This window comes from Palaemon carinicauda, chromosome 5, assembly GCF_036898095.1.
Source record: "Palaemon carinicauda isolate YSFRI2023 chromosome 5, ASM3689809v2, whole genome shotgun sequence".
Classification (NCBI taxonomy): domain Eukaryota; kingdom Metazoa; phylum Arthropoda; class Malacostraca; order Decapoda; family Palaemonidae; genus Palaemon; species Palaemon carinicauda.
In genome coordinates, this window is record NC_090729.1 from 156008623 (window position 1) to 156026122 (window position 17500).

General features: G+C 33.8%; 1 protein-coding gene across 1 annotated transcript in view; it reads right to left on the minus strand.

Moving 5' to 3' along the window:
* Nucleotides 1–17500, minus strand: part of LOC137641216 (glutamate receptor ionotropic, delta-2-like) — a 26761-nt gene that overhangs the window by 7799 nt on the left and 1462 nt on the right. Inside the window, exons 2-8 of the mRNA XM_068373653.1 lie at nucleotides 11528–11641; nucleotides 9404–9531; nucleotides 8756–8877; nucleotides 6652–6877; nucleotides 5952–6097; nucleotides 3419–3508; nucleotides 2690–2856 (exon numbers count right to left, since the gene is read on the minus strand). Coding sequence (XP_068229754.1) covers nucleotides 2690–2856; nucleotides 3419–3508; nucleotides 5952–6097; nucleotides 6652–6877; nucleotides 8756–8877; nucleotides 9404–9531; nucleotides 11528–11641 — 993 coding nt within the window. The remainder of the gene's footprint in view (nucleotides 1–2689; nucleotides 2857–3418; nucleotides 3509–5951; nucleotides 6098–6651; nucleotides 6878–8755; nucleotides 8878–9403; nucleotides 9532–11527; nucleotides 11642–17500) is intronic.

The window sequence follows — 17500 nt, forward strand, 5'->3', positions numbered from 1 at the left end:
GGAAATTATACCAAATGAAGGATCTAATGATAAACCAAAAAATGGGAAACTTAATTAATAGTAATATGATATACAAAATATTATGTATATTTTTTTTGGTTGGAAGTTGGCCAGGGCAGTAGCCACCCGTTGAGATACTACCGCTAGAGAGTTATGGGATCCTTTGACTGACCAGACAATACTACATTGGATTGCTCTCCTTGTTATTATTATTATTATTATTATTATTATTATTATTATTATTATTATTATTATTATTACTATTATCAACTGCTAAGCTACAACCCTAGTTGGAAAAGCAGGATGCTGATACCCCAGTGAGGGAAGGAAACAAGGGAAAATAAAATATTTTGATAAGAGTAACGACATTAGGATAAATATTTTCTAAATAAGCTATAAAGACATTAACAAAACAAGGGGAAGAGAAAATAGATAGAATAGTGTACCAGAGTGTACCCTGAAGTAAGAAAACTCTAACCCAAGACAGTGGAAGACCATGGTACAGAGGCTATGACACTACCCAAGACTTGAGAACAATGGTTTGATTTTGGAGTGTCCTTCTCCTAGAAGAGCTGCTTACCATAGTTTAAAGAGTCTGTTCTATCCTTACCAAGAGGAAAGTAGCCACTGAACAATTATAGTGCAGTAGTTAACCCCTTGGGTGAAGAAGAATGGTTTGGTTATCTCAGTGTTGTTAGGTGTATGAGGACAGAGAAAAATTTGTAAAGAATAGGCCAGACTATTCGGAGTATGTGTAGGAAAAGGAAAAGAACCGTAACGAGAGATAGGGATTCAATGTAGTACTCTATCGCCAATCAAAGGACCCCATAAATCTCTAGCGGTAGTACCTCAACGGGTGGCTGGTGCCCTGGCCAACCTACTACACGGTTCATTTTCCCTTTGTCTGCACATACACTGAATAATATGGCCTAGTTTTTACAGATTCTCCTCTGTCCTCATACACCTGACAACACTGAGATTACCAAACAATTCTTCTTCACTCAAGGGGTCTCTGCACTATCATTGTTTTGTGGCCACTTTCCTCTTGGTAAGGATAGAAGAGACTCTTCAGCTATGGTAAGGAGATCTTTTATGAGGAGGACACTCCAAAATCAAACCATTGTCCTCAAGTCTTGGTTAATGCCATAGCCTCTATACCATGGTCTTCCATTGCCTTGTGTTAGAGTTTTCTTGCTTGAGGGTGTACTCGGGCACTCTATTCTATCTAATTTCTCTTCGTCTTGTTTTGTTTAAGTTTTTATAGTTCATAAAGGAGATATTTATTATAATGTTGTTACTGTTCCTAAAATATTTAATTTTTCGTTGTTTCATTTCTTCACTGGACTATTTTGTCTGTTGGAGCCCCTGGGCTTATAGCATTGTGCTTTTCCAACTATGGTTGTAGCTTAGCAAGTAATACTACTACCACTACTACTACTACTAATAATAATAATGATAATAATGAAAATAATGATAACAAATCACCGTGTAGGAGGCTGAAACTGAATTAAATATTTCAAGTGATGGTTATTATTATTATTATTATTATCATTATTATTATTATTAAATGCTAAGCTACAACCCTAGTTGCAAAAGCAGGATGTTATAAGCCCAGGGGCCCCAACAGGGAAAATAGCCCAGTGAGGAAATGAAAGAAGGAAAAATACAATATTTTATGAATAGTAATAACATTAAAATAAATATTTCCTATATAATCAATAAAAACTCCAACAAAACACGAGTAAGAGAAAGTAGATAGAACAGTGTGCCCGAGTGTCAACGTGCATTTTCTATTAGCTTTCCAAATTGCTTAATGATAGCCATCCTGATTTCGATCTTTATACATTTATTATTATTATTATTATTATTATTATTATTATTATTATTATTATTATTATTTGTGAGTTTCTGCTATACACTGTATGTTCAAATAAAATATTATGAAATTTTTATTTACTACGTTACGTAATGATATTTTCTTGAACTACCATCTTTTCATAAATGCTTAATAGTACATGTTATTATAAGTAGGTTGTCTGTGAAATATGCAGATTTTCCCTCATTATCATTGCAAATGAACATTGACTTAAAAAACAAAGCTAAAGACAAAAAGCCTTCGTTCAAATTCTGTTCGACGCTATTCGTTTCGCGAGTGACAAATCAATGTACGACCACACAAACGACAACTACATTAAACGAAGGACAAAATAGTTGCGTCAGTGTATTTTTCCTAACCACAATCGCTTACGATCGTCTAGGGCGTGGCTATAATTTCGAAAGCTACTAGTAAAGTGCTAATTTCTAATTAACTTTGTCGCTATTTACAGATACTGAAGATTTTCGTATGGATTTCATAAACGTTTCTATATAAAATTGCTGACATGGGCCTACTCTGACATTAGCCACAAACTCCCAGGAGTCCTTAAGATCCTATTACTGCAAAATTGATCTTCAGGACACCGAAAATTATCTTATCTACTAGAATTTGAAGCAAATTTGATGAAAGCAACCTAGAAATAAGAATAACATGATTTTGAATATAACTTTTCCATTGCATTCTTCATGCAAAATGAAGTTGTTCAAAACCATTCCAGGGAGAAAGTAACATAGATGTTAACTGTCAATTAGGGGAAATGACCCGAGTGTTTCTCCACCTCCACTGACACACCTACCAATGATTGGAACTTACAGGATATCAAACTTCGGCCTGAAAGGAGCTCCACTGTTGCAGGCGATGCCGTATGCGTGCGGATAGAAAGTATCTCTGCCAAAATGATATTTGTCTCTGCCCCGGACAGTCGCTCTTATTTTGCCGTTCATCTCCGAGTTGATCAGCACGAATTTCTCGGCCAAAACCTGAAATTAAACACATCTAAAGAAGCGAATGAAACATAAAAAAGAATCTTCAGTATCTCTTTAAAGATCTTGGCTACAAAGGGTTATTTTTCCAGTATTGCGATTTTCTTCTTCATCAATCATCAGGCTACAAGAGAGAGAGAGAGAGAGAGAGAGAGAGAGAGAGAGAGAGAGAGAGAGAGAGAGAGAGAGAGAGAGAGAGAGAGAGAGATCCAATCATATGGATCTCACACCAGTTGTAAATTTATCAGCTTTTAACCAAGTGATGAAAAATAAACTGATAGATAGATAAGTAAATCAAATATTGGATAGGAACTTAAACCAGTACTAATGTGATATATGGATTTGGTTGATACCAGCTGTACTAGAAAATGTTAGTTCCATAACATTGAATATCATTAAACGAGAATACTAGTCTTAATTCTCACAAGTGCATATAGCTAGACTACATATAAAAATATATAAAAAAAAAGGAAATATATAAAATGGAAATGTGGCCTGATGTTGAAAGAAAGTATGGAAAACATAACAAAGAGAGGTAATTGAAATAAAAGAAACTTACTTTGTCAAAACCTTCGTCAGGAGTCGGCAGTAGACTCTTCACAGGGTCAAATAAGCTCCACACTTCTTTGTATATCCCAGAATCAGCGTACTGGAAGAGACCCGTTTCGAAGAGGCCAAAGTTTGAAATTACAGATTTGGTTAGTTTTAGTTTTATTCATATTTAGTCTTCATCACATTTAATTCATTAGTGTGATAAGCGAAGTTTCCTGCACAAAACAAATCACATATCTTTTTGTGTCGATTAGATTCAACTCATTACAAATTGTTACGACACTAATAAAAGGATTTCTTAAAGCTTTTGCGATATTGAAAAAGATAAATGCAACCAATTTCATCGTTAACTTAAATTAGGCTTATATGAGCTATCATCTATGGCCATTATGAACCTTTCATAACATAATATTCTCTGAAAGTTTTGAGTAAAACAAAATCAGAATGCAGAAGCAACTTCGTTCAAAGTGATATAAAAAGGAAATCATTAAGGGGAAACTTTTGGACTGGATCACCACGATGAAACTGAAGAATTATAAACGGCTAACCATTAGTACACAATACAGAGATAAAACAGAAGTCAATTTTATTGGTGGCGAAATTCATCAGCCGATCACAGCGAAGAATTAAAAGCAAGATAAACTACCATTTATTATCACTATTTGCTCACTTGAAACTTCTGGGAAGAATCCCGTTGAACAAAAGCTGTCGAATTAGTTTTAAGGTAATTTGAAAGAACATATGCGAGCTAACGCCAATGAAATTTCCAATGATTTTGAAACTAAATTAAGATAAAATGAATTACTCATATCTATTGGTTTTTCAGTTTTATAATTTGACTATAGGGCTAGATGAGCTTATGATTTGTCAGTGTTATTAAATTCAAAGTAATCAAGGCTTTTTGACTCTCAAAATTTCTCAGAAAAAGAAGTAAACGATGTATACAAAATTAGCTGTTCAGTAGTGATACTTGGTCCTTATTTTGTGAAAATGGAAACATACGTCAATTGTGAGCCTAAAAATATCAGTTGTTTAATAGTGAATTCTGTGAATATTTCTAAAGCATCTGCCTTTCCTGGTTCAAAAGCCTGACCTCGTATATGAAACTACTGACCCATTCCACCTGGTAGCAGTATGTCAACATGTGACCCAGAACACCCGCCCCCCTCCCCGGTCTACCTAACAGCTAGAAACCATTGTGTCCAACACGCGATGGCTGTCAGGATATTATTCCTGTGCTGCCTTTGCACGAGAACAGAGGAAATGAATGCGGGTTTACTCGTCAACTTGGCAAACGCGCGTATGCGACATATATCGCTTGCCATGAAAGAGGAGCAATGAGATAATGTTAAATTGTGAACGAAGCGAGCCACCGTGAAGCAAAGACTAGTTAAACTAAGTGATTAATTAGATAATTAAAATAACGCAGATACAAACACAAGCTCGTAAACACATACGCTGCAGTGGTTAAGTAACCAAATGTGTCTTGGCTATTAAGGGAGCGGTAGATTTCTGGGTGCTACTATAGCGTGAGGTCTACCACACTATAGCGTGAGATCTACCTCCCGTTAGTACTATAGCGTGAGGTCTACTGCTGAATTATACGTCCCTCATAGATAAAACACATTTCATACATTTGTTTAAGCAATAAACACTTAATTTAAACATATCTTAGAAATGACTTAATCAGATAATTGGATTTCTAATTACATTAAAAAACAGGAATAAAGGTAAAAATAAACTTATCATATATTTCCATACATTCATTCTAGCGATACACTCTTCGTACATCAAACATGTTATCATATATTTCCATACTTCTATTCTAGCGATACACTCTTCGTACATCAAACATGTTATCATATATTTCCATACTTCTATTCTAGCGATACACTCTTCGTACATCAAACATGTTATCATATATTTCCATACTTCTATTCTAGCGATACACTCTTCGTGCATCAAACAGGTTATCACATATTTCCATACATTTATTCTAGCGATACACTCTTCATACATCAAACAGGTTATCATATATTTCCATACATTTATTTTAGCGATTCACACTTCGTACATCTTCTAAGAATGACACAAATAGATCTGCTTCTTGAACTGTATCCAAGAGATTGTGCTCTCTTAAAAAGGGGAGTGCTGCTTCTTCTGTCAGAATGACTCTTCTATAAAACTCCTTCAGCAACATTTTTAGTACCCTCAATCGATGATATCTCTTTTAGGCCGAGGGAAAATCTAATTTAGGAGCTGTGGGACGCTGGTCACGAGGTAGACCTCACCCTCAACCTGGGTAGGCGACATATGGCGGTAGACCTCACACTATAGTAGCACCGATTTCTGTGTCATATGTCAGAAAACTGCCACCTGGTAAGATTATGATTTTACTGCTGTTGATGAAATAAAAGTGATGTGTCAAGCCATCTTGACTTTTTGAGCGGCTAACTTTAATCAGTGACCGAAATAAGTCATGTGCCAAGTTTTTAACTGTTTCAATTTAAAGTTTTCTTGCATTAAGCTGTATCTCTCACCCGGAAAAGATGCTCTGTGCTTGAGGCCTTCAGGGTCCCTATGGTGAATCCATCTCGGGCGGCCATCGGGAGATCGGTCAACGAATCGATTGGAGGCTCGAAGGTCGGAATCGCCAGGTAAGCGGTCAAGGTGCCAGAGTACATGGCTGCGATAAACAAAAGAACAGAAAAGTTAAATTTCTTGTTTTTAAAAAGGCCGACTTCATTGTTTGAGAGGTGGTTATTTGAAGTGGTAATTCTAGCAGTTACTGAGTCCCAATTACAACGAATATGAATTTTGGTTGAGAATTTCGTGTAGTGTAGTGTATTATTTCATTGGCAGTGGAGCATTGTTAAGTGTCTCCGGTAGTGGACAAGAAAAAGGCATTCAGGAAACGAATATGTAAAGTAAAGAAGAATAGAAAAAAAAAAGTTTGAAAATAATAATCACTCATTTTATCCTTTTACACTACGATATGTGAAAAATTTCGTGCAAGAAAGTTTTAATTAAATCTGTATGCTTATAAGTGCATGTGGGTCTTGAAGTATATTTTGCTATCGAAGGCTAGAACATTGTGACTTGGAAACAAAAAGGAATGGGTGAATAGAAAATCAGTATTGATGTTACGTGCGTTACTTAGAAACCATTCAGAAAAAAAAATGATGGAACTAAAGGAAAATCAGAAATCAATGGACTGTTGAATAAAGTGCGATAACTCACCATAAATATTATAGCAGAAAAGGTACCAGAATAGGAAAACGAATCTCAGTGGCGATCCTCTGCTCACAAGGCGATTTCCCTGATTGACCAAACTCCTGAACAAATTGAAGCTACTGGAGGCGAGAGTGTATTTCGCTTCGAGGTCAAGGTAGGTCGACAATAGCCAGTTCAGAACAAATGAAACGGGTCCTATCAACAATAGTGCAAGCCCTATCAAACCCCATACCTGCGAAAGAAAGGAAGCTAATTCAGTATACATTTTTAAAGAATAAACGGAAAAACTAATGCATGAGATGTGGTTGTGGGTTTATCTATTTATAAATGCAAGCATTCACCATCAGTTCAGTGAAACTATTAGTATAAATACCACGATAATTTATTAGTTTGCAAACGTTGACTTTGTTATAAAAATCCGAAGCCTGTTAGTATGGTAGGGTGTTGATGACGAATTTCAAGTTGCTAAACTGTAAAGTTTTAGGCAGAAGATACCGTTAGACCAAATTCTTTTCTTTAAACCACAGATATGTTTAACATGCTTTGGAGAGCTTCTCCGTAAGCTTTAATGAAAACTCTTAATGTATGATTCTGGGTTAACACAAAATTTCATATAAGGAAATAGCCGAAGATTTATCCTGAACTAACTGATTTCAATTACCTAATCAATTATTACCTCGTTACTGCTAGTCCTTCAAAGACTTAACTAGCGATCATTCATTAAGGACAAATAACTACTCGATCTTAATTCAAAGTAATATATATATATATATATATATATATATATATATATATATATATATATATATATATATATATATATATATATATATATATATATATATATATATATATATATATATATATATATTAGAGAGAGAGAGAGAGAGAGAGAGAGAGAGAGAGAGAGAGAGAGAGAGAGAGAGAGAGAGAGAGAGAGAGAGAGAGAGAGAGAGAGAGAGAGAGAGAGAGAGAGAGAGAGAGAGAGAGAGTTACAACGATTTAGATGTCTCAAACACTGTTTAGTCCATCCACAGAGACTCCATTTGGGTAATAGTATAGAACACCAGGCTCTCCATTTACTCCAATATAATGTAATTCAGCAGTTCTCACCTTCTTGCACAGTAATTAGGGGTTATTTAAATTCTGGGAAAGCAATAATTAGCAATATATGTTGAAGAGGGGGAAGGGGTTATAAAAAGAAAATAGCTCGGTTTCCTCACTAAACGACTTGGAACTGACATGTCAACATCGTCAACCAAACAATTCGTGATGCCAGCGTACATAAACAGAAGTTCGTGATGCCAGCGTACATTTGATTTACTGTATATTCAAAATATACTTAATCAAAAATGGATTAATTACTCTAAAGTGTCCTTAAAATATGCAATTTACAAATTGTGACACTTTTGAGTAATCACAATTCTTGATTAAGTATATTTTGAATATACAGTATATCAACTGTACGCTGGCATCACGAACTTCTGTTTATGTACGCTGGCATCACGATCTGTTTGGTTGACTATGTTGACGTCAGTTCCATGTCGTTTAGTGAGGTAACCGAGTTATTTACTTTTAATAACCCCTTCTCCCCTCTTCAACATATCTTGCTAATTATTGCTTTCCCAGAATTTAAATAACCACCTAATTACTGTGCAAGAAGGTCAGAACTGCAGGATTACATTATATTGGAGTAAATGGAGAGCGTGGTGTTCTAAACTATTACACTCCCTTTGCTTTTTTTTGTGTTTAGAGAGTTTCAATGACCTTGTCTAACTTATTCTTGAACTCGTTTATCGTGCCACTGTTCACTACATCCCCTGGAAGTCTGTTCCATGTATTTGCTATTTTGTATGTAAAGAAATTACCACATTGAGAGAGAGAGAGAGAGAGAGAGAGAGAGAGGAGAGAGAGAGAGAGAGAGAGAGAGAGAGAGAGAGAGAGAGAGAGATTATGAAAAAGATGTTATCGAACTGTTTAAAATAAAAACGTTTTCTAAAAGAGGCTCTGGCGTAACTTAGATATGATGGTAACCATATCGAGAATATCTTGTTCACTCAGAGGTTTCTCAATCGCAAATCTTATCAGCTGAGACTAATCTGAAACCTACCAATGTAGAGAAGGGCCAGAAGACCGCCATGGCCCGGTCCCTTTCCTTAGGGGCCCTGGACACCAGAGTCAGAGATTCCAGCCAGTAAGAGGTTGTGAAGTCGACCACCGTTTCTCTCGAGTCTTAATAATTATAAGGGAAGAAAATAAAACGAAGATATATTATATAAGGAGCTATTGGAATTCATTTTATGTATTAGATGTAAAAGAATATGAGCTACTAATCTAATAGAATCTTGTCGGCAAACCGCACAGCACACCTAATATTGATGGCTTAATTAAACGTGTTGATGATTGTCCGTGTCACATCAATAAACATGAGTGTTTTGATTTATATACATGTTTACACAAAATAGAATATATGGTATTCTTTGCAAAGTTTTGTTAGAAGATGCTAAATTGCAATAGATTACCAAAATAGCTCACGTGATACCGATTTAATTACATTTTGCATAACTAGTAATACATAAGATCTGATGCAGTTATGAGGATGATGATAACTTTTGAATTTCATAACATTACGACTTATTAGAAATATCCAACGATAAATGTTTAATTTTCAATGAAAAAAGAATAATCACCATTTGAAAATTTGCAATGTCAAAGTAATTTTAGAAGTGAATGTCTGTAAGACATCTCGTGGCCTTACCGGTGATAGTAATTTCACAAATAGCAAAAAGAGACTCTTGCCTCGTAACTACTCCAATAAGACCAGTCACTGTCCTGTCCTTTTGGGGTCCTCCCCAAGCCCTGTCAGGGGGAACCTCAACGTGGTAGCTTCAGTAGGGAAAAGAAAAAAAAATAGATTTGGGTGATAATTTTGCTCGTGATGACTAATTTTCCTATAAACATGAAATTTTGGTAAGCGACTTGGCATTTTTAGTAAATCAGATAATGTTTAAGATTTCTATTTTACTAATAACAGTGACTAATCCAAATCCAAAAGAAAGACACCTAAAAATGCAGACTTTGAAACCAAACTTACCACTCTCAAATAGCGATAGACACTTTCTTTGTTTCACATAAAAAATATATACATTGCAACTAAATACACATTAATTCCCAGTTCTGCATGCAAGTAAGCTCTCAGTGCCATCTAAAGGTTCTTGACTCAACTCTACAATGTCTGTGCCCACGGGCCAGGTCAGCACTTCATTATTTCTATCTAACTATTTGTAAATGTTTAAGCTATCCACCACTGAATCATACGTATCACTGAATTTGAAAGTAAACAACCCGAAGATATCAGTGCTTATATAATTCCAGATGGGAAAATAACTTAAGAGCTGCAACACTTGACAAATTATTTCTTACGGAATACGATAAGCATTTTGCCAACGTAAGCGATTTATTCCATTACATTGATTAAACTTGAATGATGGTAAACGAGCCGGCAATATTTGATTTTCATAATAAGTCGCAGTCCTTTGAGGTCTTTGTTAGTGTAAGGAATGTATCTATCGACCAAGATAATGATTTTTCGTGATTGTTTACACATGTCAAGATGGTTCTCATTAATTTTTGATATTATGATTCTCAGTGTGCTTACAAAAGACTTAAAATCATTTAAGCAAAAATTTCTGGGGGAGATAGTTACCCTCAAGTCTAATATCTTATCCTGGCTTAACGATTTTATGTTATGAGCATGATTATAGTAGCCACAGTAATATGTAATTAATCCTTTATAAGTGATCCATCAGTTGACAGCCTTTGCACTTTTAAGTTTTCTAAGAAACATTCGCCTCTAATGTAAATCATATCAGATATTCGTAACGATTTGTTCAATGCAAAGGTACCAAACTTGTTAAAAAGGTGGTGGTATTTAAGCAATTATGCATTTTCAACTCTTTATTTGTTTCAAGACCTTCAGTTTTTTTTTCTTCATAAAACAAATAATTTCATTTACTAGTCTGTAGCTTTCCATATTATTTTCAAACATTAGTGTTGTGTCACACTGAGAAATTGGAAGCGTTCTTATTCGACCAAGTTAGGGACATCTTGAGCACTGGAACCAACGATTGCTTTTCTTCCGTAACTTTACAGGGATGTTTTGCAAATTGATACCAATTTACTTAAATTGTTAGTTTTTTAACATAAATTTGTATATAATCATTTATCTTTTATCTCTCTATCTTTAAGATATTTCTTTCTTTTTAATAGCTTTAAAAAACTTTTTTTTTTTCTTCTGATTTTAATCGGACCAGCTCTGTAAGAGTGTAGTGTGACGAGCCGAGAGAAGGTTGTGACTCAAAGACAGGATGAAAGCAACTGAGTAACCTTATTACAGAACACACTCCTTTATATACAAAAACTCAATGCAACAGGGTATTTCCTGTTCAATCGACACCGCACCAGTTAACAGTTAACGGTGAGAAAAACAGACACATAATTTCAGGTTTAATGTAACAGGAAATTTCCTGTTCAACCAACACCGCATCGGTTAACAGTTAACGGTAAGAAAAACAGACATGTTATTTCAGGTTCTTTTTAGTGCGAGGGGAGAGCGAAGATACAAGCATAATATATACACAAAATGAAATGTCGTTACTATGTACGATCATGTGACACACGGTTGGTACAGTAGCTTGACTTATTGGGCTGGTTAATCTCCTACATTTTAATAATGGTAATGAACTGAGTACTTTAGAGATTTTTCCGTCTTCCTATTAATGTTGTATCTACTTTCATGATGACTTTTCTTCTTGCGGTCAGATGCCTCTGTTAGGTATATCTGGTGTACTGATGGAACATTGGGGGAATCAGTAGCTTGTACCTTGCTTGTACTGAATTATACTCATCGAAGGGTGGGGTTGGGGAGGCTGGTGGATTATATTGTGCCAGGTGGCTGTTAGGTGCTAACAGAGAGGCGAGGTGAATGCCAGTAAAGCTTATTCAACAGATAACGAGCTTATATACAAGCAGTTGAGAGCAAGAATGTCACAGAAAATCAAGCAATCTGACACAAGCAATGGTAAGCCTAAATAGATTGCTCTATTATCAGTGCGGGAGAGAGCGAGAGATATAAAAAACGCAGTAGTTTTACATTGTATGAGTGTGTATGAAACACGTGCAGTAAAATATTGTTAAAAGATAATTGATGGGGTTTTATTCATCTAGGTACCTATTGACATACAATAATATTTTCCTATCAACTCTCTCTCTCTCTCTCTCTCTCTCTCTCTCTCTCTCTCTCTCTCTCGTTTTCATTTCAGTTCAACTCAAGTAAGTCAAGGACGCTGTCTCTACATGCCTAAAAATTCAAACAACATTCCAGCTCACTAAAGACAAATAAAAAATGGACGTAAAAGTGAAATGTAAAAAACATTCTTGACGTCACATCTTACTTTTCATGCAGGAAATGCTGGCCTTATTTTCAGTTTAAAAATTGACCTGGTCCAAATCAACGTACGAGCTTGCATGCAAACCCTTTCACATGACCTGCATTTATTATTTGAATCAGCTGATCTAAAAAACTCATTTAATCATGCCGGGAAGGTCAGTGCAAATCTGGACTAAAGTTCTGTAACCATTTAAAATTCAGTCGGATACAACGAGGTGCACAAGTTTCATGTCGGTTCACAGCTCCCTAAGGTTGGTTGGTTAGGGCAACTCCCTTGGGAAGATCATTGTGAAAAGGGTCTACGGAAAGTCATCCTTAAGTTTGACTGAGCTGGTTAATCTCCCCTTTATAATAGAGAGCTATGGGTCTGGTTATATATATATATATATATATATATATATATATATATATATATATATATATATATATATATATATATATATATATATATATATATATATATATATATATACAGTATATATATATATATATATATATATATATATATATATATATATATATATATATATATATATATATATATATATATATATATATATATATATATATACTGTATATATATATATATATATATATATATATATATATATATATATATATATATATATATATATATATATATATATATATATATATATATATATATATATATATATATATATATATATTCTTTCCTGTTTCGCTCGGCAGCATTGCCAGACGTATGGCTACTTGGTCCCTCCCAGACCATCGGTATGGGGAGAGGGAGTATTGATTCACGGCACACTTTATATAGGCTTGATATCTATTATTATTATTATTATTATTATTTTTACTTGCTAAGCTACAGCCCTAGTTGGAAAAACAGAATGCTATAAGCCCATGAGCCCCAATTGGGAAAGATGATAAATTGATACTTGTGTATAAATATGTGTGGCAGGTATAAATCATATTTAGCTTCAATTAAGAAGGCTATTTGGACTGTTTTTCAACCAAAATGACGTCATGGAAGGTTCCAGAATGCAAGGATTAAATAGCTCTACACATTGTTTATTTTCATGGTCCGTGGATGGCATTAACAGTGGAGTACCAAATTGCTGATTATCCCCATCAGCCACTAATTGTAATTTCTATTACTTCATCTCTTTTGCTATTTGAGCACAAAACTGCTATAAAACAGACGCACGTGAATTTGATGTTCCTTGTTGTCTGGCTACAACTTAATTCTTGGGAAATTATAAATTTCACAATAAATGTCACAGAAATATTTCCTAAGCAAACAATCGTTAGTTCTGTTACATTTGTGGGTCAGAGGGGGTCTCCAGATATGCCACATATACTGAAATAGGTGAGACAATCAATTAATTACAAAGTTATTTAATTTAATTTTCAATTATCTTTTTATGAAACCAAAAGATAATTAATGTTTCTTGGTATGACATGTATTGTTAGTAAAACTACGTAGAATAACAATATTGTTACATTACGAAAGGCATAATAACACAGACTCCCCTAGCTCCCTCCCATATATCGTAACATGTTTTACTTTACCGTCAATAGATGGCATCAGAGGCAGATTGTCCCAACTAATACAGTTTATTATTTGACGACCAAGTGTCGAAAAAGTGTGCTAGGAAGGTAGAGGATAGATAATTGGTAGTTGGTAAATTGTCCATCGATCATTTTCTTATTAAGAATGAATATTTTTTATTAGAAAAATGGTGTGAATTTTCTATATGCTATCGGGAGCTACCTGGGTTTACTTATAAAGGTGTTTATTACTCCCTTTCATCATCACAACACATGTCCCTGTACAAGTGACAAGATAACAATCGTCAGCATAGTTAAGTGGTGGGACGAGTTTGGGACAGCGTGCCAAATGGAATTTCTTTGAATGGAGAATATCATCATTCATTACAGATTCAAATAATTTAAAGAATATTAGTTTATATGCCAGATGGTGTATGACTATGGTGTATTTTGATGTTCTCATAATCAGCGTAGTTAACGAAGACAAATCGAATAATACAAAAAGAAAATTGTCACATTTCTCAGCCCTGACCAACGCCTGACTGTGTTGTATCATCCACCTGCGAATTTGAATTTGTGTTTGTTAATAAGGACGCTCCAGAGTTTAAATCAGTTGTAAAATAAACATTATCAGCATTTCTTTAGTTAATGTATGCATAACAGTAAAGCTGTTTCTTGGTTTAATATAGGTTAAAAGAATCCATTAAGTAATTACACACACACACACACACACACACACACACACACACACACACATATATATATATATATATATATATATATATATATATATATATATATATATATATATATATATATATATCCCTTTCTTAGTCAGGGTACCTTAACGTGATGAAAGCGTTTGTGTATGGTTATGACCAGTAAAGCTGTAATAGTCAAGTCTACCCATACTAAATGAGTTAGTTGTGAGCTATCAGATAAAACTCTCTTACCAACTCAAATCTGCAGTTGGTCAGACTGGTGATGAAAACTGGCCAAACCTCGGACATGAATTGATCTGTCTGAGGCCTTTATCCTGCAGTGAACTAGAAACGGCTGCAATTGTTGCTGATGTTGTTATTAATACACACACACACACACACACACATATATATATATATATATATATATATATATATTTATATGTATATATATATATATATATATATATATATATATATATATATATATATATATATATATATATATATATATATATATATATATATATATATATATATATATATATATATTACGTGTCGAATTTCATTAGTGACACTCATGATTTACATTTTTCAAATAAGCTACAAATACCCTGTTATCGATAGAAATGGGAATAAAGGTTTGGCTGGTCTAAACAGTCAAATGTTTATCATTATTCTGTCGATCTCGAGGTTTGAGTCAAAGACTATATACTGAAGGAAGATAGGAAGGCTCAAAATAGAATGTTAATACGCTAGTTGGAAACTCCAAAGTGAACACAATAGTTGGTTGCTCCGATTTCAGATGGCGTTGTAGGTATACATCGTTTGTCGTCTGTTTGTTTATATTCAAAATTTGATAGTTGACTCGAACGAAAAAATGGCGCCGACAGTAAAGAAGTCACACAAGTGTGTTGTGTGCCATAAACAAAAAGAAACCGATCCTCATTTGGTATTTCACAGGTTCCCTAAGGACAAAGAACGGTGAGTCCAAACAGTATAATACATGCAGTATGTGATGCTAATGAGTAAGCCCCACTGATATTGGATGTAAGATTAAGGCAAGGCATCCACAGTAAATCTCTTTTGTTTTTCATTTTTTGTTGGCTTGTATGCTACCTTATTTCTATTTCCAACCCCCGTATGATTATTTTTGTGTGTGATACAATTTTGTGTTATTTTGATCCTTCTGATATACTAAACTATACGTGAGTGCATCATGCTTTTCCATTTCAATAAAAAATAAAATACAACTGTGTTTTTATACACCTAATATCTCTCCATATTACAGTGGCCTACAAACTGTAATTAAATGTATGCCTACACATAAGCATTTGTGGCTCAGTTCAACAAATCAGATATACAGTATGTTTTGATTTATTCGTATGTGGTATTGTATAGAACATTTAAAAATGGTTGTAATATACTGTACAATACTTAAATTTGCAAAAAAATAACTAAATCATAAGAGATAGGGCTATTGAATTTCTGAAAAATAGACTGAGAAACATGATTTGCAATTTAGTTACCTAAAATTTAAAAATATCATGAATATGTGAGTAAAATATACTGACATAGTAATGCAAATTATGAACAAATATGTCGCAAAATTTACAATCGAATTCCATCCTATATACCCGAAAGCATTACCGCTCTGAATGTTTGGTTGCTCGCTCAAGAGATGGCGCCATTTGTTTCGCATGGGAGTATCTGGTATCTTTTCATAGCACACTCATTTGTGTGTTAGAAGCCTGAGCCTTCCTATCTTCCTTCAGTATATAGTCTTTGGTTTGAGTCCTTGGCCGGGCAGATATGTTTATCATTAAAGAAATTTTCCTAAGCGTTTGAGATCCCAAGGCAGTGTGAAATCGATATTAATGGTATTTGTAACTTATATATATATATATATATATATATATATATATATATATATATATATATATATATATATATATATATATATATATATATATATATATATATATATATATATGTACATATATATATATATATATATATATATATATATATATATATATATATATATATATATATATATATGTACATATATATATATATATATATATATATATATATATATATATATATATATATATATATATATAAAATTGAATATGTATCACCAAGTCTCTTGATTTTAATCAATGTAAATATCTACCCAAATGACATTTTATATCGAATTCTACCCTTGGGAATGTATATCCCCTGGAAATTCAGTTATGATAAATGCTTCTGACTGGGTAAGGTTTCGAACCTTTGTCCTGTGCCGAAACAATCGAGCTATCAAAAGAGGTATAAGTTCATTTCAAGTCCACTGTACATATACCTGTCAAATTCAGGAATCTGTTCTTAGACTTGAAATCACCCTATCAGAACCCTCACCGTTAAAGCCTGTTCAAACTTTAGCTCTAGCCCCCACCCCGGGTACTTTTAGACTCGGAGGTACTGCTGGGTTGTAGTTATGAAAGGGGAAGAGGGTAAGAAGGATTTAATCTGAGTTTGTGCTTGTGTGTACATATCTATCTAAATATTTAGCCGTCATTTTTCATGGCTTGGGTACCCTAGTAGCTTATATTTGTTAAAAGTAAAATATGAAATTGTATTATTATGATCTACTATACTACTAAACTCAACAGATCTTAATATTGTCTCATTTAGAATATGAAAAAAAACCCTTAGTGGATTGTCCAGTGGACGGAAGATCTGACAGATATACAGGTGTTAAATGAGACCTAAAGCAAGTATATTTGATGGGTTTGGGAAATGTAAATCTCGTTATTTAGTAACCACGCTCATGTCACATCTCATCAGTGCCTTTGGAAACGCACTTGAACATACAGTATATATATATATATATATATATATATATATATATATATATATATATATATATATATATATATATATTCTTACAAAGCTGATCTAGTGTAGAGTAAATACAGTAGTTTATTCATGATTTTATTTATGTTTTCATATGTGCATTGAAGAGAGATTAGCCAGCTCTTAAGATGAGTTCCTCTCGTGCAGATTTAAGTTTAATATGTAAATTACCCAAGACTTTCGTCGTTAACTTCATTGTATTTTTCATTCAAGTCAGTATATGTAAATTTACGTTATTCTTAAGAATTAAGTTTTCATTTCACATATTTTTGTT